Source organism: Harpegnathos saltator, unplaced genomic scaffold (assembly GCF_003227715.2).
Source record: "Harpegnathos saltator strain DR-91 unplaced genomic scaffold, Hsal_v8.6 scaffold539, whole genome shotgun sequence".
Taxonomy (NCBI): domain Eukaryota; kingdom Metazoa; phylum Arthropoda; class Insecta; order Hymenoptera; family Formicidae; genus Harpegnathos; species Harpegnathos saltator.
The window spans coordinates 1,437,159-1,464,422 of record NW_020230359.1 but is presented as its reverse complement, the minus strand read 5'-3'; the positions used below and the strand labels follow the sequence as shown (position 1 = coordinate 1,464,422).

Below are 27,264 nucleotides of genomic sequence, written 5' to 3'. Positions count from 1 at the left end.
TTTTTTTAAGTATAATACGCAACAAGAAGCTTTCGCTTTTCTCTCTTTCTCTCTCTCTCTCTCTCTCTCTCTCTCTCTCTCTCTCTCTCTCTGTCTCTGTCTCTCACTCTCGCCGTGCCGTGTCAAAAGAATGACACGACAGCCGGCGAGAGACGACGGCGGCGGCGGCGGCAGCGACAGGCCGTTTCGTTCGCGTGGAAAAAAACGATTCGCGCGCTGGCCGACGGAAGGAAATCGGAAAAGGGACCCGAAAGCGTGTCATAAAAGAGAAAGGAAGAAACGGACCGCGAGAACAAATAAACGCAAACGGTTCTCGTGTGTACGCAGCACGTGTGCGCGCGCTCGTGTCTGCCTGTCTTTCGCCTGTGTGTGCGCGTATTTTTCGCGTGTCCGTTTATAGTGTGATATGTCGTCGTGCAGGTGGGGAGATATCGGTTTCCTCTGAGAGCCAAGAGATCGACCTGTTTCACATTATATTGTAACGCACATTACATATAGCGTATAATCTGTGAGAAGAACGCAGTATAAAATATCAGTATAAATATATAAATACTCGTGATTGAAAAAATAAATATATTAAATTAAAAAAGAGACATACACATAAGGCATATTATAGATATATTCGTTATTAATATTATATATATATATATATATATATATATATATATATATGCGTAAGTGATTGAGTCTATAACAGGAGGATAAACGCGAGGTTGGCTGGGAACGTGGAGTCCCTCGATGCGTCGGAGCTACAATAAATAAATTAACTAACATAATCAATAAATTAATTCTCTCAACGAACTCTTGTGTCAATTCAACGGCGGGTGAATACATAATCGCGTTGAATAATTTAACTTAATGTGAAGGAATTTAACTTAATATGAAATATCGATACATCAAACTGTGGGGGCTACTTTTACTTTCTTTGTCGTGAAATTGACGAAATTAACGCCAAGAAAAGGGGAGCCGTACACAAGCTAATTCGTAAACCCATCAAAACCATCAAAAGCATAAAAATAAAGATTCGGTCCACTTTTCTCCGTTAACAGCCTCCGTTTTAGCCTCCGTGAACGGAGAATTCGTACGTACGCGAATAAGACAGAAGAGCTCGAATTCGGGGAAAATGTGTTTAACATTTGAAAAAAAAAAAAAAGGAAAAAAAAGGACAACGGCATTCTCTTCAGTCGTACGACGTGGCGAATAAATAAATAAAGGAGAAGCATTCTCGTGTTGTGAAAATCTAAAGAAAACTATTTATTCGAGCGACCGAGTTCGACAACGACGACGTTCCAGTGATCGAAAATAAAAAAAAAAGAGAGAGAGAGAGAGAGAGAGAGAGAGGGAGGGAGAGAGGATCATTATTCTTCTCTCCTCTCTAGCTTCACGCGTAATTAAAAGCAAGAAAAAAAAGAGAGAAAAGGAAAAAGAAGTAAAGACTCGTATATCCAATTTCGTAAAAGTAATCCCGCGAGTTCGGCTAAGATGAAAAGTTTCGAAGGTCCATCGCGAGGTAACTCGTCACGGAAGAGAAATCTCGGCGACATCGCTCGGTCATTATTCTGAGTCTGACGCGATTGCGAACAAAGACGCTCCTCGGGACTCCAATCGACGCATCCAGCCGCGCTGCTTCGGAAGGGGAAAAACGTGTGTCGGGAGACGCGCCGTCGTCGTTTCTGCGTGCCCTCCCCCCTCATCCCTCACGGCGAGGTCGCGCGACTGCGATATTACATCCCTCACGACGTTTCTCTGTCGTGGGTGGCACGGAGCGTTAGACAACGGACCGCGCGTGACCGATTCTGACGAGAGACGTTTGCCGCCCCGCGCATAATTTTTGTCGCCTGCGTATAAGGAGAGAGGAGACTTTCACTCCTCGCTCGTCTATCTCTCTACTTGTCGTCGTTGTCGTCGTCATCTTTTTCAGTCCTCCGTCTGTTTCCGTCATCGCGGTGATATCTAATCGCGCGCGATCAACAACGGCACGTTGTTGTACTTTGGCAAGGCGTTGCTCCAACGCGACGCACCGATTGCGGTTTCCCAAGCGGCTGTAATCGCGCGAGTCGTAAGACTCGCGGGAACGCCCGAGTACGAAATCGACGATTTTGAGCTCGAACTTCGTCCACGATGGTGCGCAAGTTCGGGTAAGAAACACGGCGACAGTCGCGAGCAATCGCGTTTGTAGCAATAAACGCCTAATGACACCGAATAATTAATTAGAAATAGAGAGTTTTTTTTTCTCAACAGAGAATCTCTTTCGGGAGAAAACGCCTTGATTTCAGGTAAATAGACTCGCCGTGAGAGAGATTTATCAAGCACCCTTCAGATTCCGGTCTCGATTAAGGCGAATTGTGTACTACGCAAGACGTGTACTGAAAGTTTCAAAGTTTCACGTATAGCGCAAAACTATACGGAATTAATTATAGACGAATCGCGCGACGCGCGATCGGGACTTTTTCCGTTCTTTCTCCTTTTTTTTATATATGTATATATTTTAATTTCACGACGACGGCGACGAGGATTGCGTTTGCGACTGATATGGCGGGATCGTTGTTGCTAAATAATTGGATAGCAATAATGATCATAATAATTATAACAATAATAATAATGATGATAACGCGACGCAATGGTAGCCACCATCGACGTAACACCGACGATATACACGCGACAACGCGTCGATGATGGCCGTGGGTATAAGGTGCGGGGGTGAAAAATGCGTTTATCGTCGCAAGGAAAAGAATAGTCGGGGGAGGGGGGAAGGGGCGGGAATAAAGAGAAGCAACCAGCCGAACCCTACTTTCGATAGGAAAATTCGTATGTGAGCAATGCTAATTGTGGAGTGCGATAATTATTTGCAAAAAATGATGATAATAATTATAATATAATAATAATAATAGTAATAGTAATAATAATAATAATAGCAGTAATATGATCATATATATAATAATAGTTAATAATTATTAATAAAAATAATATATTTATATTAATATAATAATATAAACTAATTTTATAACATTCGCGGTTCTCTAGTATAAATTAAATGAAAACATGTTGTCTGTAAGATATATTGGGTGGAAAGGTGTAGTGTTTATATACAAAATGTATTCGATTTTCGAAAACCACGTCATTAAGGCACCTCGTGTTTTTGTTTTATCTCTAATTCGCGCCGGAACGACGCGAGGTCGGCGTTTTCCCGTCGAGACCCGCCGCGATGAAGAAGGAGTGATGGTCACACCTTCGTGACTTTGAATTTCTGTCCTGGGCGAGACGCGCCGAATATCTCATCGAGAAATCGCTCGGCCCGCGCGTACATTCTGATTTCCGCCTCTTATGTTACTCTTTCCCTCCTCTCCCCTTTCTCACTCTCATCCACTCAATCGTTCATTCGTCCAACCATTCATTCGTTCATTCACTCGCTCTCTCTCTCTCTCTCTCTCTCTCTCTCTCAATCGCTCTCACTTGACCGTTCACTCAATACACACACGCACAGATAAACGAGCACTCTCACGCGCATTTACGCATACATATATCCGCGCGTAATAGAATATTTTTAATAATAGCGTTGTGTATGTGTGTGTTAGGATTTCTATTGTGTGTACTTGTCGAAGTTACATATCACATTTTCGTTAAATGGTTAAGAACAATTATCGTAGAAAAATGCGTATCGTGAAGTTTGCTCACTACTTTCTGCTGATCGAACCAAAGTGAGTTTCTCGTTTCCTCTCCCTCTTTTCCCCCCTCTCGTCATGACTCATATATGATGAATGTACACATATATACATATGTGCATACACACCTCACACAGAGAGACATACATACATACATACATATACATACATACATACACATACGTACATACGCACACGCACACACACACACATACATGTACAATCGTTAGAAATGATTATAAATTGTTAAATAAATATATAAGTGTATAGAATAGTTAGTATGTATGTATAGAAAAGATAGAAGGGAACCCTTGGTCCGCACATAAACACGTTATCGCCCGTTTTAACGTGCACATTCGTAATTCTTAGGTACACTCGGTGTAATAAATAGCTTGATACGACAGTACAATGCAGCACGATATTGAAGCGCGACTACAGTTAATCGACCTAGTCGAACGCGATCACGTCACCGACACGACGTCTCGACGGGCGTCTGCAACATTAAAACTGCTCAATTTCAACGAACCGTGATAGCGCACATCTTGTCGGAAGACTAATCAGTGATGATATCTGCCGGGATATACGTGTGTTTGAATGCATTTCGCGCATGCACGGATGCCAAGGGACAGTCGGCGAGCATTCGTGACGAGAGGGGATCGTTTTCTTTTCCATCTGATAAGAACACTCCATTCCATGAGCAAATCGACGCGAGCGACGATTTTCCGGATGATATGATCGTCGAAATGTATGTTGCATGTCTTTCTCTCGTCTCCTCAATATATCCACACTCTACTATATAAAATATATATCTGCACTCTTTTATTATTTAACATTACGTTACTCATCATTATTTCACCCATTTTATCGTTGTCGTTATCGTCATCGTAGTCGCACGTTTTTATGCTCACATATTGCTTATCATCTTTCGAGACACGTCACGCACACGTGTGCGCTCACAGCCACACCATTTTCCCTCATTATCTTTCAACCGTGCGGCTCTGTCTATCTCGTCCCAGCTCTCTCTCTCTCTCTCTCACACACACACACACACACACACACCACACACACCACACACACCACACACACACCACACACACACACACACACACACACACACACACACACACACACACACACACATGCACGTACGCACGCACGCACGCACGCACATTGTCATTCTCTCCCATCATTCGCACCGCATAGCCTAATCATTCTAACATGGAAGACGATCGAAGTTTATAAGAAGACACTCGATTATTCGCGCGGTCAGGCAACCGGCCAACGCGAGGGGAAACAGCGCGCTCCCTTTCCGGATCTTCTTAGGGAGAAAATCTCAGTATTCGCCATCTAGTCGCTCTTTGTAAATATAACCGTATAATATAATAATAATAATAATAATAATAATAATATATAACATAATATAATATATAATAATAATATAATGTAAAAAGAAGAACTTCAAACTCCTCTCAGTCTATTTATGAAAATCGTCAGAAACGAAACCTTTTTACTGCAGCGAGTACGGAATGCCGGATACGAGAGGCGCGTCTTTTGACACGCGCGGCATCCTGCACTCCGTGTCACGTTTTCACATCATATCAACGTAAAACTATTGGAACTGAAGGAACGCATCGCGAATTCACGCCGCACATGGCCGGGCAACCGGGCGTGCGCGTTTATTCGCGATGCATCGAACAATCACCGTAGGCCGACAAACAAGAGCGACAAGAGCGGCCGCAGGCCCATAAAATACGTCCCGGTTCGTAAACGATTTAACTCTCTGCGTTTGCCGCAACAGACGCAGTACGTTAATCGGTTTCACCCGGCTACCATTTTCTCTCTCACGCACTCCTTCCTCCCCCCCCACTCACTTTGCTTCTTACTCTCCTCCTTCAACCCTTTCTCCATTTTTCTCTATCACACACGCACACACGCGCACACACACACACACACACACACACACACACACACACACACACACACACACACACACGTTTACACACAACACACATACACGTACCAAAAACGTACACGCACGCACGCGCGCGCGCGCGCGCGCGCGCGCACACACACACACACACACAAACACACGTCAGTCGTTACTCATGCACTCTCTTGCTCGTTCGTTCGTTCGCTCTCTCGCTCGTCGACGGGGTCCTGATTCCCGCCTCTCCTTTCACTCTCGAGACAACTTTCCCCACCCTTACTCCTTCGGAGAAGAAACCCGAAGAAACGTAACCGTACGTTTAGCGTAATGTAATATAGCTGGCGTTTTGGAATATTGCAACGTTTCACCTGCCCCGGGTCGCGCAGCGGTACCGAGCCGTACTTGCCCGACTCGCGCGGCTCTCCACATATTATCGACAGGGCGAAAGATGCGCCGGAGGACAGAGGAACCGCGTGGACCGGAAGGCGTCGGGAGGGCGGACCGAGTGAGATCAATGAACAACTTACTCGGAGAAGTCACGTTTCGGAATAAACTTGCGCCCGGTGCCCTCCGTCGCCCCTCCTCGCAGCTCCCGTTTCCTCGCTCCCATCTCTCCCCCCCTCCCCCGCGATCACGCCAATGCATCCTCCTCGAGAGCCTAAATCGGACGACGGTCCGGAAACCGTCCTCTAACCGGGATGAACTCGCCTTTTCCGCTGGGTTCGCGATCTTAACGATAATAGAACACGAAAAAGAGCAAGAGGAAAGGATAAGATGACGAGCGTATCGACAGTAACGTAATTAATACATGAGACGTGTGACTATAACGGAGTAATATATATGAAGAAAGGAGAAAGTAAAACAGAGGAAAAGGCAATCTCTCTTTCAGAAACGAGTTATATATAAATATATATCGAATGTGTTTGTGTCCGTGTGTTTTGGTTGGGGGTGTGGATGTGTGCACGTGTACATGTGTGCCTGTCTGACCTAGAGTGTGACGCCTTTTAAATAACAAGCCGATGACTGAAAGCAGAGAGTCGCGCGGCGAACCCGCGCGTGCGTGCGTGCGTGTGCGTATGCGTATGTGTGTGTGTGTGTGTGTGTGTGTGTGTGTGTGTGTGTGTAAAAATGAAAGTAAACCTTAGTAGTTCCACCACGGCGACAGGAGAATCCGCTGCGCGAGGATTCGCCGTCGTTATTAGCAACTTGCATTCGCCTCGAAATCAGCCTCCGCGAGAAGAAGATCCCGTGCTGCCTGTCGTCCCACTCCCTGGCGGACATCACGGCCCTCTCTCGGCCGAGACTCACCGCCTCGGGAGCGAGTCCACCGTCCCGCCTTAGATCTTGAGGTTATCAAAATCCACGAGGGTGCCGCTGATCCTGTTGAACACCGGCAGCCTAGACTCGGCGTTAGGCGACAGCGGAGAAGGCGTCCTAGGCGCCACTTCGTCAGAGCCGAGCGGGCTGCAGACGCTGTTGCGCGGACTCGGGCTCTGTCTGGTCGGGATCAGGCCGAAGTCTTGGCCGAAGCTGAACGGCGTCGTCGGCAGGTTCGTGCAGGACTGCTGGCTGCATTCGTCGCTGCTGAAGAAGCTGGCCATAGAGTTGGTCGGGGACTGGCTCAGGCTCGAGGATGGTGAGACCGAGTCGCCGGTGCTGCCGAGCGAGAAGGTCGGACTGAGGTTCAGTGGTTTCGGCTTGCTCGCGCCGATCATCGAGTTGACTGCGCTGCTACTCGGCGGCTGGTGATGATGATGCGCGCCGTGGTGGTGATGGTGGTGGTGCTGGTGCTGGTGCTGGTGCTGGTGTTGATGCTGCTGTTGCTGTTGCTGTTGCTGCTGATGGTGATGGTGGTGGTTCGTGGCGAGGCTCAGCGACGACGTTCGCAGTAATGGCGGCGGGTTGTAGCTGGCCACGTTGTTGGCGGCCGCGACAGCGGCGGCGGCGGCGGCAGCGGCGGCGGCGGCGGCACCGGCACCGGCACCGGCACCGGCACCGCCACCGGCACCGGCACCGCCACCGCCGCCGCTGCTGCTGCTACCGAGGCTCAGCGAGTTCGCTCTCATGAGATTGGGCGAAGCGGCGACGGCGGCCGCGGCTGCCGCGGCCACCTGCGGCGACGCGTTCATCTGCTCCAGCAGACGCACGCTCACGTTGTTGGCGGCGGCGGCGGCGGCGGCGGCGGCGGCCACGGCCGCGGCGGTGTTCGCGGCGGTGGCCCCGCCGCCGGCAACGGTGCTGTTGCCGACCGCGGCGGCGGCCGCCGCGGCTGCCGCCGCGCTCAGCAACGGGTTCAGGCTGTTGAGGTTCATTATGTTCGGTTGCGTCGAGCCCAGCTGAGCGCTCACCTTCTGGTTGTGTATGCGCGCCTCTTCGAAGTTATGTATAAAGTGGCACCGTGGCCCGTAAGGGCAGAAGCCGGACGAGTGGTAGGTGCGGCAAGGTTCGGTCTTGTACTTGGGATGACGGGCGAGGTTGCGCAGCTCGCTGTAGCCGTGGGCGAATTGGCACTTGTCGCCGTATTTGCACGCGCCGCTCTCCTCGAACGGCCGACACAGCTCGGTCTTGTAGCGCGACGTCGGCTCGCTTACGCTGCGATCCAGCTTCCGGTGGTGCTCTATTAGCGTAGACATCAGGGAGGTGTAGCGTCGTAAGGGCGCGTGGCCGGAGTTGTTGCTGCTGCCGCTGCCGCTGCCGCTGCTGCTGCTGCTGCTGCTGCTGCTGCTGCTGCTGCTGCTGCTGCTGCTGCTGCTGCTGCCGCCACCCCCAGCGGAGTTCAATGCTGCAACGGCTGACGATGGTTCCTTTGCCTTTGTCGACGCTGCGTTCTGGAAGCAGACGGAGAGTGGTGCGATTAAGCGACAGTCGGTCGTTCTTAGTCGCTGAGAGCCGCAGCTTTTGGGAGATCCGCAAGCTGCGATATTCCTCGAGGAGAGGACGATTCATTCGCGCGATGCATCGCGCGAATGAATCGCGCGACACACCCGAGACGACGTGAACAATGATGAAAGCGCGCGACTCGCCGGCAATTCCGCGACGTCATCATGAGATAGCGCGCGTGCGTCGAGCGCGAAACGCGATCGTCGCTTTTTGCAGCAGACGGAGAAGCGGGCGTATATGACGGAAAGTGCTGGTCGATTTCATCGAGTATAGCATAAAATATCTCGTTGCTATTCATAGAGGGGATTTTGGCTAAAAATTCGACGGGCGATTTGCAAGCACTTTTCGATGCGCTCCACCTTGATTTAGAGCTTTCGCTTTGTTTCTTCCAAGAGGCTTTCCAAGAGGATAACGAATAAACGAGAGTCGGCGTGATTGACGACTCTGAGATTTGAGCTTTGAGTTGCTAGAAAAAGTTGCTACAAGAAAAGTCAGCTGCAAGCTAGACGTAACGTGCGAATAACCCCAGAGCATTTGGGTTACACCGATCTGATTCGCGATCTCGACGATACTCGAGATCATTTCGAGTAGTCTACGTGCTGGCTTTTTCCGATCAATAGCCGATAGTCTCACGTTTGTTATCGCTGGACTGGAATAGTCGAGAGCCTTTATCGATTGATACAATCGGTAGAACAACACGGTGTAACAACGCACTAAAAGAAATCATAGCGCACGAGATTCGAGCCACGAGTGTGTATCGTAAAACCAACAGAGAATCCAGTTTCATAAGTCAATAATTTAGTTTTTACCCTTCTCTCTCTCTCTCTCTCTCTCTCTCTCTCTCTCTCTCTCTCTCTCTCTCTCTCTCTCTCATCGCCGCGTGTCACCGATAGATAACGAAATATAGAAAATAGTCCGATAACCGCGGTCTATCTCTCGAGCGATAATTTGTGCTATGAAAAAGTAAAGCCGTCGTTTAACCTAGATTGTTCTCTATCAGTCGAGCAAACATTTCTTTTAATTGCATCTCGAAACCCGCAAATCCAAAGATGCTCGTTCGGGCGGTGCGTCGAGAGCGGTTAGCAGATTCCTTTGTCTGGAAAATGTAGGTTGAAATCACACGAGCGAGCAGAACTCGGGGGAGAGTTGAAGCGGTAATCGCGCGTATCGCGCATTACGCATAGGAAATTTCAAGAAACAGCAATATCTCTCCTCATTGCGCAACCCTCGACAATGCATTGTCGACACAAGTGTCAACGTATTTAATGACTTTTTTCCAACGTTCACAATATTGCGCGCTACTAGGGCACGATAAATCACAGGGAGCGGGAGTGGGAATTCAACAGTCATGTGATGGAAAAATAATTCGAGCGAAGTGTGTGACGCATAGAAACGCTCTCGAGCGCGCCGACAAATAACCGATTAAATAAAATCAGCGACATCGGGATTGACGTCAAGCCCGTACTCATGACTCATGAAACTCAAACCGCTATCTGGTTCGGCGACTGCGACAGAAGACGAGGAAGAGGAGAAGAATTACAAAAGAAAAAAAAAGGCGATTCATTGAAATGCGAGTATTTGCGAGACGCTCAATCGGCGCCATCAATTACAGCAAAACTGCAACTTAACTCCCACGCGCGCGCGCGCGTGATAACAATCAACGTTGTTTAATAATAAACATCTCGGAGCGTAAATCTGCCTAGATGTTATCGCGCGCCGCGGAGATAACTCGGCGCTGCGTAAACCACAGCGCCGAGAGCTTTTAACCTTTGTATATCGCGCCGTTGAGACGATCGATCGAGACGCGGCCGCGACTGATTATCGAAATTTTATCGTCACGCGGATGGTAGAATCGCCGAGGGTGCAGAGGGAGAGAAGGCAGGGCGGGAGGGATCAGCGATTCAAAGTTACTCAGCGATTGTGCCCGCCATCGCGCCATCCGTCTTGCAGAAGAGACAATGGAAAGCGACGGTACGCTAAACTCACTCACTCACTCACTCACTCACTCACTCACGCACGCACGCACACGCAGCTCGGCTGCGGTGTGCGTATCATCAGACCCGTTTGTAACGGGTGTCTCACGCGATTTCAATCGGATTTCGTGGGCCGAAAATGTCGGTTCGAAGATCGGCGTTCAAAGCGATCCAGCATTATTACGCGGCCTCCCGGCATGTTGACCGATTTCTTCAGTCTCGACAACTTTTTTTTCTTTTTCTCATTCCTGCTGACGATGTGTCACACATGGATGCCGATCCGCTTGCGGAATTGAGGACTTAATTAATGAAAAAGAAGCGTCGCCGCGTGGGACACTCGCGCGTTAGCGAGCGGCGAGCGCGCGTCTCTCTCTCTCTCTCTCTCTCTCTCTCTCTCTCTCTCTCTCTCTCTCTCTCTCCTCTCCCTCTCTCTCTCTCTCCTCCCTCTCTCTCTCTCTCGCTGTTTCGGCGAGCTCCGGGCGCTCTCTCCTCGTCATTCCGGGTTTCGCGCTTTTATCGTTTCGCGGCCAAACAGCGATGGCGTGTTTTATTGCCGCTTCCAACCAACGGCAAACACATCGCGGCGGGTATACACGCACCGGCGACGGGGGGGCAATCGCGCGCGCGCTCGCTATCACCGAATTATATTCTTCATCGTCGTCAGCGACGACTAATCGTCTATCTTGCGGCGCGCGGAGAAATCCGATGTTTTCCCGAGCGCGCGAGATCGAGTCGCGCGGAGCGAATGTGGAAATTTCCATCGGCAGAGCACGTGCGCATACGTGCGCGGGACGAGCTTGTTTGTTTCTCGCGCGCGTACGTGTGCGTGTGAACAGGACGAGCGCGCGCGCGCGCACACACACACACACGCACGTCCGCTACGCTCTTTCTCATAATTATTTCTCGTCGCCAGTCGCCACACGTTCAAGTGTGTGTTTATCATGAGCGCACGATCGCTGTTAATCGTTCGCACGTACACACACGCGCGCGCGCATACATATTTTTTATCGTTCACGCTTGTGCGCGCTCACGTGATCACGCATGTATGAATGTTTCCCGCGCGCGCGTAAATACGATCGCCAGAAATATATCGTGTAACGCGCACGCTGCGACTCGCATTCCTCGTACGGCCGTTATTTGCTTTCGCTCGTTCGCTGCAATGTCGAAGCCAGAGATTCGTGCCGCGGGCTTCGCGAGAACGCGTCTTCGTCGCATACTGCAGCTTCCGCGGAACAATCGTCGATTGTTTCGCCGACACGGCGGACAATTCCGTGTGTATTAGTCAATCTATGGCATTTGAAGTGCACTTTAAACAAGTGTCTCTCTCTCTCTCTCTCTCTCTGCCATTCGCGGATCCGTCTGCCTTGCGCAATCAAAGTCGTCTCGGTCGCGCGGAGTGCGCGATGCACGAGTCACGCCGCTCCGAATTATCGCTTTATCCTAAATAGTCGTGACCACGCGATTAATCAGTTTCCACGAACGTCTGTGACTTGCGCGCGAGTGTTATCGCGCGTCTCGGGAATAATGACGAGCGAGAATCCGCGTGCAGCACTTCGTAGTACCTCGTATCGCTGAGAATTAAACTCCGAGCTGTTTAACACAAAACGTGACGAAAGTGAGATCGCGAAAGGCCGCGTTAGCGTTAGCGTTCAACGTTACCCGAAAACAAATTCCGTCTGTTATCGCATATATATGTATATCTTCGACCGCGAAACGTGTTTATCGTATACCGTAACGTTTATCTTTCGACGGTATATGTTTCGCGGCGCGGCGAGCGAGAAAAAGCGCCTGGCGCATCGGCAACAGGACAAATAAACCGACCGGGACTTTTCTGTCTCTCACGCGAAGATCCTCGCGAGATCTCACGCGAGAGCCGACGACGACGATGTACGGTATGATTATACGTACGCGAGGAGGAGCGAGGAGCCGAGTCTCCTCCTCCACGTAGCCTCCGATGAATCATCATTCCAGCTCGCTTCGAAAAAGTGCGCGCGTTTACGTTTCCTCGGAGTCGAGTGTGCAATTTGGCGAATTGAATTTCTACGCACGTCGCGAGCGACACGTGGCGGCGACGTCCCATTCATTCGGCGCCGAAAACGTCGCGAGGCCGTCGTAAAAACGTCGAACGTCTATTTCGAAAGAGGCGGCGGCGCCGCTCGATGTTCGCGCGCATGTTGCCGGTCGATCAAACTCTAACCCGTCGGTATCGACCGCGGTACCGCGTGTGCGAAGGCCTCGAGAGACCTTCCGCACGCGGCACGGGATTTGACAGTTGATTATTTACTGCGCGCCTCTTCTACCGCGGGGCGGGCGTTTCCGCGGCTCCACGAGATGTGCGACCTCGCGCGCGCTCGCTCTCTCAGACGCGCGATTAATATTTATGTCGCGACGCGACGCACCGCAGTTTCAGCTTCCGCTCCGACGCCGCGGCTGCAGCAGCGCGGCCGGTCCGCTCGCTCTTGTTGTTCGTGTCATCCTTCGTAGCGCGCGTTATTAACTAATGTAGCGTATTGAACAACGGCGATACGTTCGATTTTGCATGCACCTGCCAGCAAAGTTCCGTCTTAGTTGCCGCCTGCTGCTCGCGCGCTCACTTGACATTCACGTCATGCACGCGCGGCGTATTCCGCCGCCGGATCGAATGTGCCGGATAATGACGATTATTCAACAGCTCGTCTTCGCGGATTTGGATTCTCACCGCGTTCGATCTTCCGCGACGCGGTGAATCGAAACCAAGTTTTTTCGTGGAGGCGCTTCGCGATGAGCGACTCGTAAAAAATACATACGACGAATGATTCACGCGCGCTCATCACGCCGCCGACCCGGTGGCGAAGGATTAGGATTATTCTCAATAGCAAATGTATCTTTATCTTTACGTTCTCTCTTTACGTACGAGACGGATTCCTCTTCAACGGAGATACAATTCGCGCGCGCGCGCCCGTCATAACGGCAAATAAGAAAGACCGAAAGGTGATGATAACACGCACACCGCTCTGCGCCTCCCCCCCCCCGTTCTCTTATCCTGTGATAATGCTTACGTAATTATAATAACAGATGATAATGGGGACAATTGCGCGTTGCGTGTTTGGGCGAGAGCCTGAATATTCTTTCAGCTAAGAAAGTACAGAGAAATTGTAGTAGCGTTGCACACGCGGCGCTTGTGCTCCTTTCTTGTGGCGAGGACCAAGGTCGCTCTCTGGTGACCAGAAGGGACACGTTTGAACATAATCCCGCATAAACTCCGTGAGGTGGTCAAGTAAAATCAAATAAAAATATCCGTCCTTTTATCCCCTTCTGCTATGCGTGTAAAATAATTTGTGGCCTGTCGGCAGGGGGCAGTTTTATCGCGGAGCTATGTCATTACATTGCGATCTTTGAGCGATCAGTTTGCGTCGCGTACGGTACGTACGAGTTATAAGTGTAGAAACTCGCGTCTAATAACTACGAGAGGAACGACATAACTGTAGAAATGTCGAAACCACAGCGCGAGGGACGTTTTAATGACGGCACAGCATCGAGGCGCAGCCTCTTCTCGCGCGGGAATGACACGTGCTATTTCGAGAGAGAGAGAGAGAGAGAGAGAGAGAGAGATCCGACGCGCGCACGGCACCGATAGGTCAAAGGTAGAGACCGCAAGAGCCCCGTCGTACGAAGAAACTCTCGCGCGTCTCAACGTAATTAACGTGTTGCATAATCTGATAGGAGCGAGAATCGATACGCGCTTTATCGGCTGATCGTAAATAACGCACACTCATACACGCTCGCAGCCTACGAAAATAACAAGACGACGACGAGAGATCCGCGCTTTCACTTTTCGCCGGGCCGAGACAAAAACGCGCTCGAGAGGGGTTACTAACGCCGAGATATACCCCCAAGGTCGATCACCGGTGAAAGTAAAACTATGCCCGCGCTTAGAAATACTAGAAGCAAGCGTGTTTTGCTATTTATTTAAGCAACGCGACGATAGCGATCGCGCACGCGCGCGCGTGGAATGCGCAATTTTTTTTCGGCGAGGCGGAAGCGCGAAGAAAAAGCGAGAATCGACGATTGAAGGTGAAGATTAGCAGATTTCGCACACGCGTACACAATCGAAATTAATCGTCCGTAATCCCCCCCCCCTCCCTCCCGTCAATTCGACCGGCGAACGCACGAAATACGAGACCACATTCGTTCACCTCGCGCGCATTGCAGAGGAAACCGCAGTGCGCGTGCTCGCGGGTTATGAACGTGGATCCCGAAGGTCAAAGGTGAAAGTTACGAGAGAACGCAGGAGGCGCAAGATGCCGGCCGACGCCGACGTGGAGAGCGAGAGAAAGACGAAGTCGCGGAGGAGAACGAGCATGGCGCCCGCCGCGCCGCGCCGCGCCGCGCCGGCCGGCCGGCCGGTCGACCAGCTGAATGGAACAGCGGCGCTTCGCCGCGCACTGATTCTTACGTAATCGCGGCACGGCGCGTCGCCTGGACTTCGTAATTATCCTAATTACGTCGATCGCCCGACTTAGGAACGAGCCGCGGTGGATTCTCCTCGATCTCCAGCTGCCCTGCCCTTCGCCCCAGAGCGAAGGGCGCGCGTTTTTGTAATCGGCACGTCGAGAAGAAAAAGAAGAAAAAGAGGAAAAAAAGAAGAAAAAAAGAAAAGAAAAAGGAAAAAAAAAAGAACAAAAGTCCCGCCCGTTCTCGCGCGTGACTCGTTATCTCGATTTCGACCGGCTCTCTTTGTCGAAACGACGCGCGGCGACAGCGGGCTTCGTTCGTAGATTCGCATGCGAATCAGATGCGAATGGCGGAGCCAATGGCGAAACGCGTCGCGTTTTGTCGATTATCAAGGGAGCGAGATCGTTTAATTATGGAGACGGTCTAGACATTTTTCTTAACACTCCGTGAGCCTCGTGTTTGGACACTGCCCGATGACGACGGCGACGACTGACCTTTCGACTGCACTTTCAACGACCATGCAACATGCAATATATTTGCACACGCGAATTGTGCGCGATGATTGTCTGAATGGCCGACAATTGGAATCAATTATAAATTGATAACGTTCACGCGACGGACGACGGCGACGTTGCGCGTTCGAGGTAAACTCCGTTCTGTTTTTCACGAATTTCCTGAGACTTTCATTCTCGAAATCTCCTCTTTAATCGAAAACGAGAAAGAAGGATATATATTTTCCTTTCCGTCAACAAACACGATATTAAGGCGATGTTAAGTCTCGGTCGGCGAATTTACGTTCGCAAAAACGTACGCTGGACTTTTGATTAATTCTAATATGCTTTCTAATTGCGTCCAACGATTAATAAAAATAATCTTATTGCGTTTCGAGATACTACTGTCCCCGTTTACCGTTAACCATCGACAAGGCCACAAACAAAATAACAAATAGATGACACTGGTGGTCTCTCTCTCTCTCTCTCTCTCTCTCTCTCTCTCTCTCTCTCTCTCTCTCTCTCTCTCTCTCTCTCTCTCACTTTTGCTCCTTTTCGTTCTACTCTACGCGTCTTGTCCCCTCTTCCTCGTCTCTCTCACTTCATCGACGGGCGGACAAAAGAAATACAAGAGAACCGACGCGAACGTTTCGCTTTCCGGCCCAGAAGAGCGTGTCGCCCCTTGAGAGACTCTCCCCCCGTGAGGTTTGTTTTTTACGAGCGCCTCGCACGTATAAAGCGTGCGAAGCGAAAACGAATCGCGTTGCAGCCGCGAGAGATCGCATCGCGAATTTCAGGCCAACGGACGGATCTAATACGCGCGCGCGCGCGGAGTGTCTCGGTAGACGCGTGATTTCTCGGAATCGACCGCCAGAAGCGACCGCAGAATGATGAAGTAGATGATTGCAGTTTAACTGGGGAATATTTATAGACTCGAACGACGAGCGATCGATCGATAAGAGGCAAGGAGAGAGAGAGAGAGAGAGAGAGAGAGAGAGAGAGAGAGAGAGAGAGAGAGAGAGAGAGAGAGAATGTTAAGAACCAACTTCACTTCTTATCTCAGTATTATCTTCCTCCTAGTTAAACGTGGGCGGAAAAGTGAAAAGTCTCGATATACGCGCGAAATCATATAGACATGGTCTCCCTCCCTCTATCATTCTCGTCCGTTGCGCACTTTTCGTGCACCTGAAGTTGATTTTACGAAGTAGATTTTACGACAAAGGCTTTCGAAAAATCCGCGAGATTTGCATTCGCCGATACGAGAAGTATACGCGGCTTTCCACTCTACTTCCTCCGTGAACCTTGCACGACGCCGTGCACGTGTAACGAGACTGACTCCGCCGATCAGGCATACACCGCGCGATATGAGTAAGAGCAATATGAATCAGTGTGCGGTAGCGCGCGCGCGCGCACACTGAGAGACTCGCGAAGGAACCACACACGCGGAAACCAGAGTACACCGGCCGGCGCGCTGCAACAATGTATAACTTCGCACGCGCGTAATTATCCCGCGCGCGAGCGTGTCGTATGTACAATGGCGAAAAGTGAAAGTGCGTGAACTTTAATTTCTCCCCCCTCCAAGCCCGCCGTGGGCCCCAGAGCCGTTGGCCGCTTCTCGTCGCCTGAGGCGACGGGAGAGAGACTTCCCGGAGGAGATTTCAAGGGAGCGAGAATAGGAAAAGCGGGAAGCGCGATCGCCACGCCGGCAACTCCGGATGGAGATCGCGCCGCGATTTGTGTGCGCGCGCGTGGATTAATAATCGGGGATGCGATAATGGCCGCGAGCCGCGCACCGGCGTAACTGCGTCGTAACGATGCACACACGTCGCAACGACGAACAAACGCACGCGCAAAAGGCGATAACGGCGACGGCGACGACGACGGCGTCGGCGTCTCCTTAGCACGACCGACGAGACTCAGGCTCTAGAGATCCGCGCGATTGTCTCGCAACGCGTGTGTATCTCGCAGTAATGAAACGGCGAAAGTACGCCGCTCAACAAACGCCGCGGATTTTTCCGCCGAGAGCGAGAGCGTGAATCACCGGTCGCGAGAGCGTGATCGCGAGAAAGGCACGTTCGTTCGATCGGTCATCCGGATGATGCCGTTACGAACAAGTCCTTGGAATCGGATCCATGTAAAAATAACCGCAGGATTCCACTCAGTCGCCACATAGCGGAAGGGAGCGCTTGCGACAAATTTTCGACGAGCGATCAACTTCAGCACGTTTCGCAACGCGCAATCTCGGCGTGCGAGTCCACGATGTGGGAAAATCGTTGTTCTCGTCGATAATTCTCAGAAGCTCGCCTTTCCTATCGGACACCTGACAAATGACACCGCTCTCTCGGCGGTTCACCGAGTATAAAAGTGTCGTTCCTCCGGCGCGGCGGTCGGTCCGCGGCGTACCCCGTCTTTCCGACTCCTTCTCGTCGGCTCCTTCGTAGTGCCCGCCTGCCGACGGAAATATAAATAATCGGGCTGACTAACGCCACGCATCGCATTCATCTGTTCATTGTGTCGCCATGAAAGCGCTCGTTCGTATCTCACGTGGAGTATCGCCGAGAGCGGCGAACGGCGATGACTAATGGCGGCGCCGCCGCCGCTACCACCTTCGCGAACTTTCCTCTTCTCGATCTAGAAACGCGCGCGACTGCGCTCGCTCGGCGGAATATCCGATTTAGCGGCTTTCCGCGGAAACTTTCCACGCGCCGGCGACGGCGACGACGACGACGACGACGACGACGACGACGACGTCGTCGGCGAGCATGAAAGAATCCCGGACGTTCCGCTCGCGCGGGAAGCGCGAGCTCTGTTCATTGTTATCATCGGCTGGGTTTAGAAAGAACCGCCGCGGCGGCTTTTCACAGCGGCGGTTTTCACATTTCGGTCATGCTTCACTCGGCTCATCGCGCCGCTTTTCCCTCGTCGTCGTATCGCCGCCGACTGTACGCGAGCTCGCGAGACCCAGCCCGAAGCCCGAACTGGTCGCGCAGCCAAGTGCCATGCGCGGTGCGGCGGGTGTCAGTGACTCGCGACCCCGCTCTCACCCACGCGTTTCTCTCTCTCTCTCTCTCGTGCGCGCGCGCCCGCGCCCGCGTGAAGAAATCGCGTAGAAATTGACAGGCCTTGGGTGCGTTGCACTCGCGTCGTAATAGCGTCTAGAAGAAGCTTTTATCAGCGAATTCTAAATTTCAAAGGCTAGCGAATAAAAATCAAACGTCTAGAAGAGTTTTTACCGGCGAATTCTAAATTTCAAAAGCTAGCGAATGACAGGTAGCACCCTTCAGCGAGAACTCGACCGCGGCACTAGACTTCACGGGAGCCAGTTTCCACGGCGCGCACGGCGGACGACACGAAGGTACACGAAGGTGACTTCATCATCACAGATGAATTAGCGTTCTCCGACCGGTACATTTTCCGCTTGCAATACACTGTCTGTCGCGGCCTTTGTTGTCCGCACTTGGCATACACGGCATAATAACCCGTGTCTGTTCTCCGCTCGCGCGATCGAACGGAAATTCGAACCTGCTGCTGCTGCTGCTGCTGCTGCTGCTCGAGCGGAACGTGCGTTTTCGCGCAGTGTTTCGACTCGTCATAGAGCGGCGTGTCTTTTCGCCTCCTCAGTCTCAATAGCTTTCTCCAAAGTGAAGATGATTACCGAGCCCGCGCAGTGGAATCATCTCGCGCGACAAGACAGCGGCATAGGCCACAGGCGGCGGCGGCGGCGGTTGTTGACACTGTGGTGTCATCGTGGGTCGGTCAGTCACGGTTCAGTCGGTCACGAATGCGTGCATACACGAGGTCGACTTGTGTGTGTAGGACTCGCGCGTGCTCTCGGCGGGCTGGGCCGGGCTGCAACGCGCTCGTGAAATACGTACGTTGCAGTGTTACGCTGCCGGTGGGGGGGAGCGATATGTACACGATCGTGGAGAGATCATAATTCACGGCGAGACAATATGGGCCGAGCTCACTTTAAACACACACACCACTTCGCCACCACACCGTGGTAACAACGCTGCCGAAGCGAACACCGCGGAATTCGCGCGTCCGTGTTGCGTTTTCGACACGCCGCTCGTGCACGAGCGCGACGACGTTATCTCGGGACAAGTCGCGCGACGATCTGTTATTTCCTACCTAATCCACGAGAACGCGGCTAGACACGTGCTAATAGAGGTACACTTGTACATCCGACGAGGTCTTTCGATCTCCCTTCTCTCGCCATTCCATCACGATTCTCGCTCAATAACGCGCGCGCGCGCGCGAGTCACTCGGCGAGTAACCAAGCGGAGTTGCCACTTCGCAAGGTGGCAACTTTCAAATTTGAGATTTCCGACATTCCCGCCGACGGCTTCGCTCGACGACGTTATCGCGCGGGAGTTATCGCCGCGCGACGGCAAGTCCGCCTTGGCAAATTTATAATCGCCGCGGCCGCCCGGCGAGCACGTAGTGCGTGAATTACCGGCCCGGTCTCGACAATGTGCAGCGCGCGGCCGACGCCGCGCCGGCGTCGCGGTTGAATAATCCGGCAAAACCGGCGACATTTTCTCCCCCCCCTCCCCCCCCGCTGCGTTCCTACACGGTAAAGCTTAATTGCTCGCGAAATACGTCGCGCCGTGTGATTCAGCCTGATCGGCGTAGCACACTAATGACTTCAAGGCGCGTTAAATCGATGCGCGGCAAACCGCCTCGTCCGAACGACTTATGTTAGACTCGTGTGTGTGTGTGTCCGCGCAATTAGAGGCAAAAAAACGCGGACACGGCACACGGTGATCTCTTCGCACCGCGGGCGTGTTCCGTCGTTTTTCCCGCGACTCTCGTTACTCTAAGTGGATGAAATAATAGAAATGTCATCGCGCGTGAGGTAGCGAATTCGCCGCCTTCCGGGCGAACGGCTGCGGCGTCGGGAAGGTGCGACACGTTTTCCCCTCCGTCTCTCGCTCGCACGCTTGTGGACGGATCGTGCTGCTTTTCCTTCATCGCGAGATGAATACGCGCGATACGCGCCGCCGATGGCGCCGATAAATGGACGTGTTTTTCATCGGCTCGAGACACGAGAAAGATACGATCTCGTGCGGAGTCGAGTCCTGTTGCGGGTATCGGGAAACTTCATCAGCGATTCGCAACAGCTCGTACGTGCGCGACCGGCAGTTTCCCGAGCGAGATGGACGAAACGACGGCGCGACGGAGCGAGAGCGGGATCGGGATCGGGATCGGTATACGTCTCCGTGCGGCGAATTCAATTAGTCCTCGCTAGATCGTATCGCACGCAAATTAATCGGCTCTTAAGCGGCTACCACATTCCCGGCTTCGGGATATTCGAAGGCGCGCCAGCCAGCCAAGAGAGCGCGTACCTCTCGTCGCGGCGGCGACTCTCGCGCGCGTGGAAGCACGCGGCAATGCGGGGCGATGCTTTTTTCTCTCGCATCTGGTCGATTCGTGGCGAAAAACGCGACGCGGCGCGGCGGCTCGACGCCCCGAGAGACAATACACGAAGGGGCATACACACGCTTCGCCTGGTCAGCCGTAACACGACGTGTTGTTGATCAACGTGCCGACGGCACGTTACGCGGCACTCTAAATTTACCCGCGAGAAGCGCGAGAACCGCCTGGGAAGCCACGGCATACGCACACACCCGCCGGCCGAGCGCTCAGAGTCGGTTATTGCGATTAGTTTTGACGAGCGAACAAGCGATGAATGCAGATGACGCGACTTTAGGCCCGCATTCATGCCTTCTATTCGAGCGATCGAGCTGCAAAGTGGCATGACTCACGTTTAACTCGATTTTAACGAGCACGGTGCTTTCGTTGGACAAAAATCGCGATTACCCCTTTCCCCTTCCTCGCGGCGCGGCGCGGCGCGGCGCGGCGCGGCACGGCGGCGGCAGCGGTTTTCCTCGGGCGGGAGAAACACTTGTGCTGCTTTCCCGCGTTTCATCGCCGCGTATCTCTCCATCGCGCACACACTCGCGCGGAAAAAGCGTCTTCGAACGCGCGAAATGAAGGAGATCTGTTTACGAATATTTCCCTGTTTAGCTCACAAGGAACTGCCGAACGACTCGCTACCTCGTCCCGGATCGTAACGCGCCGGCCGGCTCCAACGCGGAGAATGGAGATTCGATTAACAGCGGTTAGCTCCGGTCTACCGTCGGTGAAATCGCGGCGCGCGCGTTTGCTCCTTTAGGGTAACCGACGCTCAGCGTTAAACAGAGCGCTGTTTACGCTCTAATGAGCGGCGCACGCAGCGACCGACACGATTCCGTGATTCTGACGTGATTCCGAAAACCGCGTAATCTCGTTGCACGCGCGTCAAAGTGTCGTTAATCCCGCGTAGAGATTTTTCATGCCGGCCGAAAGTTCATCCTGAGCTCGGGATGTGCAAAGGTACATTATCAACAGTGTGTACATCACTGATGATTATCGGATACAGCGTTCCTCGACTAGCGCGCGCGCGGTATCGTTTCCTCGATGCCTCCTGCGAAGCATTCGAGTCTGCGTGCGGCCTCCCTCCCGTTACCGTGAGATCAGGGCCGATCGGTAATTAAGGAAACAATCGCACGTGCCGAGCGGCAGCGCGAGGCGCACGTATCCGTCGTCGTGTATAGCGCGATGAAATACACGCGGCTGATGTATGAATATACTGAAATACGCGAATACGAGGCCCCGACTGCTCGTAAAATATGAGACGCGTGATTCAGGCGTCGGCCGCGTGACCGCGAAGACTTTCCTGTGCGTAAAGACGCACGCACGCACGCGCGCGCGCCCGCGCGGCGCACACGTGCGGGTGACGTGTGCATACACAATGCGCGGGGCGCGCGCCATGTGTGTGTGTGTGTGTGTGTGTGTGTGTGTGTGGCGTGTGCACGGTGAGTGTACGTACGTTTATGTTCTCGGAGAAGGGTGAGCTGTTTTCATGCCGGTTCCCCGGGTTTCTTTGTCTCTCTCGCATCTTTCGTTGTTCCTTTTCTCTCTCTCTCTCTCTCTCTCTCTCTCTCTCTCTCTCTCTCTCTCTCTCTCTCTCTCTCTCTCCCCTCTCTACCTTTCTCTCCTCCTACCTCTTCTTTGCTCTCTTCCTTCTCCTTCTGTGACCTCTCGCGCTCTCTCCTACACGTTCTTCCCCGCTTTGCTCTCTTTCGCAGAAAAGCGAGGAGGAAAGAACGTGGGAGGAGACTTTCGGGCCGCATTCCGCGGTTTTTCATTCTCGTAGCGCGACACACGACACGAAGACACCGCGCGTCATTACGTGATCGAGTTAGATCAGTCGTGAACGGAGCTGACCGAAAATCACGCAGCAGAATCATCGCCAAGGCTCGGCCGTAGTCCACCAACGGATTCACACGTTTGATCCGGCGAGAACATTTTTTGCTAGTTTCACCGAAAGAAAAAAAAAAGAAAAAAAAAAGAAATAACAGGACTAAATCTTGATGTATCAATGAAAAAGGAGGTTCATCATCTTGAAAGCACGAACAAAGGAACTTGTTTGTCACAGCGAGGATCGAAGAGACACCGCGGCGCGTGCAACAATCCGAGTGCCTGCGCAAATAAGGCGTTTTCGATTATTTCCGAAGACCTTCGCGGCGGAAAAATTCACGGAAGAATACCGTATCGCCAATGATATCACGACGAATTAACGGTAATACAGCATTATTTCCGGCGGCACGGCGAGGTGCAGAAAATACGCGATTTCAATCACACGCGATCCTGCGGGTTTTCGACGCCTCGCTTCTCATTACACGCGTCATAATCGTGAAGCTGTGCAGTGTGATCATTGGCGTAATATTCGGCCGATAAACAAACGTGCTGTTTGCGTCGCGTTGCACAGTCTGCGCCGTGAGGGAAGGAGAAAAACATCGCAAAATGTTCGTCTCTGCACCGCGGCGCCTCAATTCCTCCAGATGTTTCATGCAGCCACTTGACCGAAAAACCGCGCTTGATCGCAGAACGTTAAAACGTTTTTACCTCCCGCTTCGTTCGATTTAGCATCAGCCGCTCGAATTATATTTGATCCTCGCCTTGTGTGCGCGCGCGCGCGCCTTCTGACTAATTCATTCGCCGTTCGATCGTTCGTTCGTAGATTCGCAGTTTGCTAAACGATCGGTTAAAAAGTGTCGAAACAGCTTTGCCCTGTACCATCGGCGAACGCACCCGGAAAACGTATCGCCCCGCGCGCGCGCGCGGGCCTCAATTTCGGCCGAAATCGGAGACGGCAGGAAATACACCGCAGCAAGAAATACGAGCGCTGCCGCCGCCCGCCGCCGCGCCGAGTCACCGAATTTGCACGCGCTCGCGGGTTTTTCCGCTCGCGGACATTTCTGAAGCACACACTTGGCCCGAGCGGGCGATTCACGTGGATTTCCGAGTCTCGCGGTGAAATTGCAAGCGGATCGCACGTTGCCGGATGTGTTGTTTCATTGCGATACTCCGACATTACTCATGGCGACCGAAAGATAAACGGCGCCGATAAAAGGCGACGCTCCCGTCGTCGGCGAAATAATAGCGGCCTCCGCGGCGCGGTATGAGAGTACGCGCGCGCGCGCAGAGAGAGAGAGAGAGAGAGAGAGAGAGAGAGAAATTAGTAATTAGTGACTTTAATGAAGAAGAAAGTAAGACGGCTGCAGCACGAGAAAATTTCTCTGACACGTGGAAATTGTTTCTTCCCAGTTCTTAATTGAGTCGCGTGTGTTACCGCCGTTGCTCGCGCTCGCGCGGTTAACTCGATTTATCGCTGCATCGAGAGCGAAGGAATAAAGCTCATGCTCGGCGCGACTTCGTTATGCTTCGTTATGTAATGAATTTTAATTAAACGTAACTTAAACGTACTTTCGGCCAGTAACGATGCACCGCTCGCGACTCAGACTCTCCTCGGACCGTCCACGTCGTGCGCGCGTTCTCTATTTACACCTACAAAAGCACAGGCGAATGTGCAGCTTCAAAATTCAACTTTCCCACGCGTGTAACACGCGCGCCTGTCACTTTGTTGTACACGCGCGAGATGCGCGTCCGATTGTCTATGGGGGCACGTTATATTTAGATCAGACTTTCTACTACTAGGTCTCAGATCTAAATTTTTACGCCGAGAACATGGCGCCTCTTCCTCCTCCTCCCCCCTCTCTTTCCTTCGGGACTAAATAGAAAAGTAATCCTCCCATTTCCCGCGAAACAGCAGCACCGTATAATAATTAGCATCACGGCTTCTCTCGTTGAAGACGCGTGTTCCTTTATCTTTCTTCTTTGCCTGCTTTCAATTCACACCCTCGCAGCGTCAACTATCGCGAACGCAATCGACGTATCTCGCAGCGCGGGGCGCGAACGGAAACACAAAACCGCTTGGAAAACCGGTCCTGAATTTTTTTTCTAGAGCGTGACGACACCCCCTCCCCCGGGGCTGCCGAAACAGCCTCGATTGGAAACTTTGAGAATCATCCCGTAAATCAGGTGTGAAAGTGAAATCGAGAGTCGTCGAAATGCGGCTACGCGGTGGACACTACGCCTGCCTCTTCGATACTCTCGCTTTCTCGCGTGCGCGCGCGCACGAAACAGCACGTTTGAACATCTCTGTGAGGTACGTTGTTATCACGATATTATTAGGCTCGACGATAAAATCCCGGGCATGTTACAGGAAACACCATGAACGTTAAGTGTTACTCCGCGACGTGTTGCTGTAAGCTACTTTTCTCCCCCATCTCGATACAAATAGTAACACGCAGCAGGCTCCTGTCCGTTTTGCAAAATCCAAGATATCGCGTGACACGCTGGGAGAAATAATCGAGATTACTTTTCGACTCACGCAACCAAATTCCGCGCCACCCTTTGCAAAGGGCAACTAGATCCTTTTAAATTACGCAACGCCCTGGATTATCGGGCAAAACGGAAATTGATTATTACGTTGCGCAACGCCGACGCAATATCGATGCAAAAGAGTAGAGTAGAGAGAGAGAGAGAGAGAGAGAGAGAGAGAGAGAGAGAGAGAGAGAGAGAGAGAGAGAGAGAGAGAGAGAGAGAGACGTTTGACGTGGCGCGGCGATTTCTTGAGATTATCTCGAACCGCGAAAGGTTAACGCGCGACGTTCGAGGAACGTCGAAGAGAGCGAGCGGCGCAGAAAGTGCAAGGTGCGCGGAAATGGCCCGTGTCCCTCCCTCTGCGTGTCTTTTGTGCTCGCAGTTTCTTTTCATGGATATGGGAAAGGGACTAGCGGACTTTTGAGCGGGGGAAAGAACCCGTTGCACCGTACCGCCATTCACATGCAGTCCTTTACGAATTTAAAGGCAACGCGAATAAAGCATTTTTCTGTCTTTTTACAATCGCCCTTGTTGAAAAAATAAGAAATAAAGGAAAAAATAACGCTCTGCACACTACAAATATCGTCACGCAATCGTCACGCTCGAGAGTCGGAAAGTCAAGGCACGAGTATCGACTTTCGAGCATCGATATTCGGATTCTTTGAATTCCCCGATGAATGAGTTGAATTCTTTCCAACAACGTTCGGAAGATTTCAACGGAGCTTGGCAATCTACATGTGAGATGATAAACATTCCTTCGTAAAAAGAAAGCTCTGCTTGCGTGCGACGGCTGTGATTGTACAATATTTTCTTCACAGTCACCGAAAGCCTCCCGCACGCAGCAACATTCTTCCCTTGCTTCTGCATCGTCAGCCAAGTTTCGTCAACCACCCAAACGCGCGCGATTGGGATCGCACAAAAATCCCTCGTAAAACCGGCTGAACCTGCTCACAAAGCCTCGCGAAAAAGTTTCCACGACGCCACGCAGCGAATTGCAATAGAAACGAGCCGAGTCTCTCTCTCTCTCTCTTTCTCTCTCTCTCCCTCTCTCTCGCGCGCGTGCGTGCACGTCATCATCCTTTTGTGAAGGGCGGCTCTTTTCAGAAAATATGAGAGAATTTGTCGATGCGAGGAGGTGGTGGAAAAAGTTCCGAGGAGCACAAAAGATTAGTGCCCGTTAGTACGTGTTACAGCACTGGTGCTGAGACTCGGCCAGTACGGGAGGCAACGCGCACAAAGAGAGGGGGCCCCGATTTCCCCCCTTTCCGTCTCACTGCCCTCCCCCGTGAGTATTCTTTCATTCCCTCGGTCGCTCCTTAGGCACAGGCGAACCTGAAGCAACAGGTTCCTACGCCCCTTCTTCGTGGCTCGCGTTTACCGAGCGGCTTTTTGTTGCCGCTGCCGGTACTGGCTTGGGCACGTTGCTCGCTCGGAGCGGGGGCAGGGGAAGAGGTTTCCACTTTTAGAAAAATTCAGATTGCATTGGCGTGCGAGCGTGAGCACGCGTCTTTGCCTTTCGGAGAGACGACACACACACACACGCATACACACAGTCCAAGGAGACCGGACGTGCAAACTTCACCAGTTTTGCAAATTTCAACCTCTCGTGAGTGTCAAGTGTGAAAAAACCTGAGATTTTGCACCTGCGTCACAACCCCCCCCTCCTCCGACTATTCAAAATCGTCGTCTATCCCGAAATCGCCAAGGCGAGGGCCAACTTCGATTTCGATCGCGCTCACGGTCGTCGAATATCGAAAGTCGAAAGTCCAACCGATCGAACAAGTTTCGAAATCGAGCCGAGGAGAAATTGCCGAGGAAAGTCACGGCGCGATTACCGTCCAAAAGGGAGAAAAGAAGACTCGTTCGTTGAGCAAAGTACGAATTGAGAGGAAAAGGAAGCGACGAGCATCAACGTCGAGAATTTGTCCTTCGACAAACGCGACAAACGGGGGCAATAAGGACGGCACTCTTTGGTGCCGGACAAATTGCCCAAACTGCACGCGGTGAAAAAAAATGATGCGTCTCACGCTGCGCGCTCGCGTTTCCGCATATTTGTCGCACCGCGATTCGTACCGAACGATAAAAATTAATCCACCGAAGAAAACGTCTCGTTACTTTCTCCG

General features: G+C 52.0%; 1 protein-coding gene across 1 annotated transcript in view; it reads right to left on the bottom strand.

Moving 5' to 3' along the window:
- Positions 1-5,791: 5,791 nt before the first annotated feature.
- Tis11 (Tis11 zinc finger protein) overlaps positions 5,792-27,264 on the bottom strand; it is a 28,959-nt gene continuing 7,486 nt past the window's right edge. Inside the window, exons 2-3 of the mRNA XM_025303267.1 lie at positions 7,618-8,417; positions 5,792-7,500 (exon numbers count right to left, since the gene is read on the bottom strand). Coding sequence (XP_025159052.1) covers positions 6,927-7,500; positions 7,618-8,417 — 1,374 coding nt within the window. The 3' untranslated portion in view covers positions 5,792-6,926. The remainder of the gene's footprint in view (positions 7,501-7,617; positions 8,418-27,264) is intronic.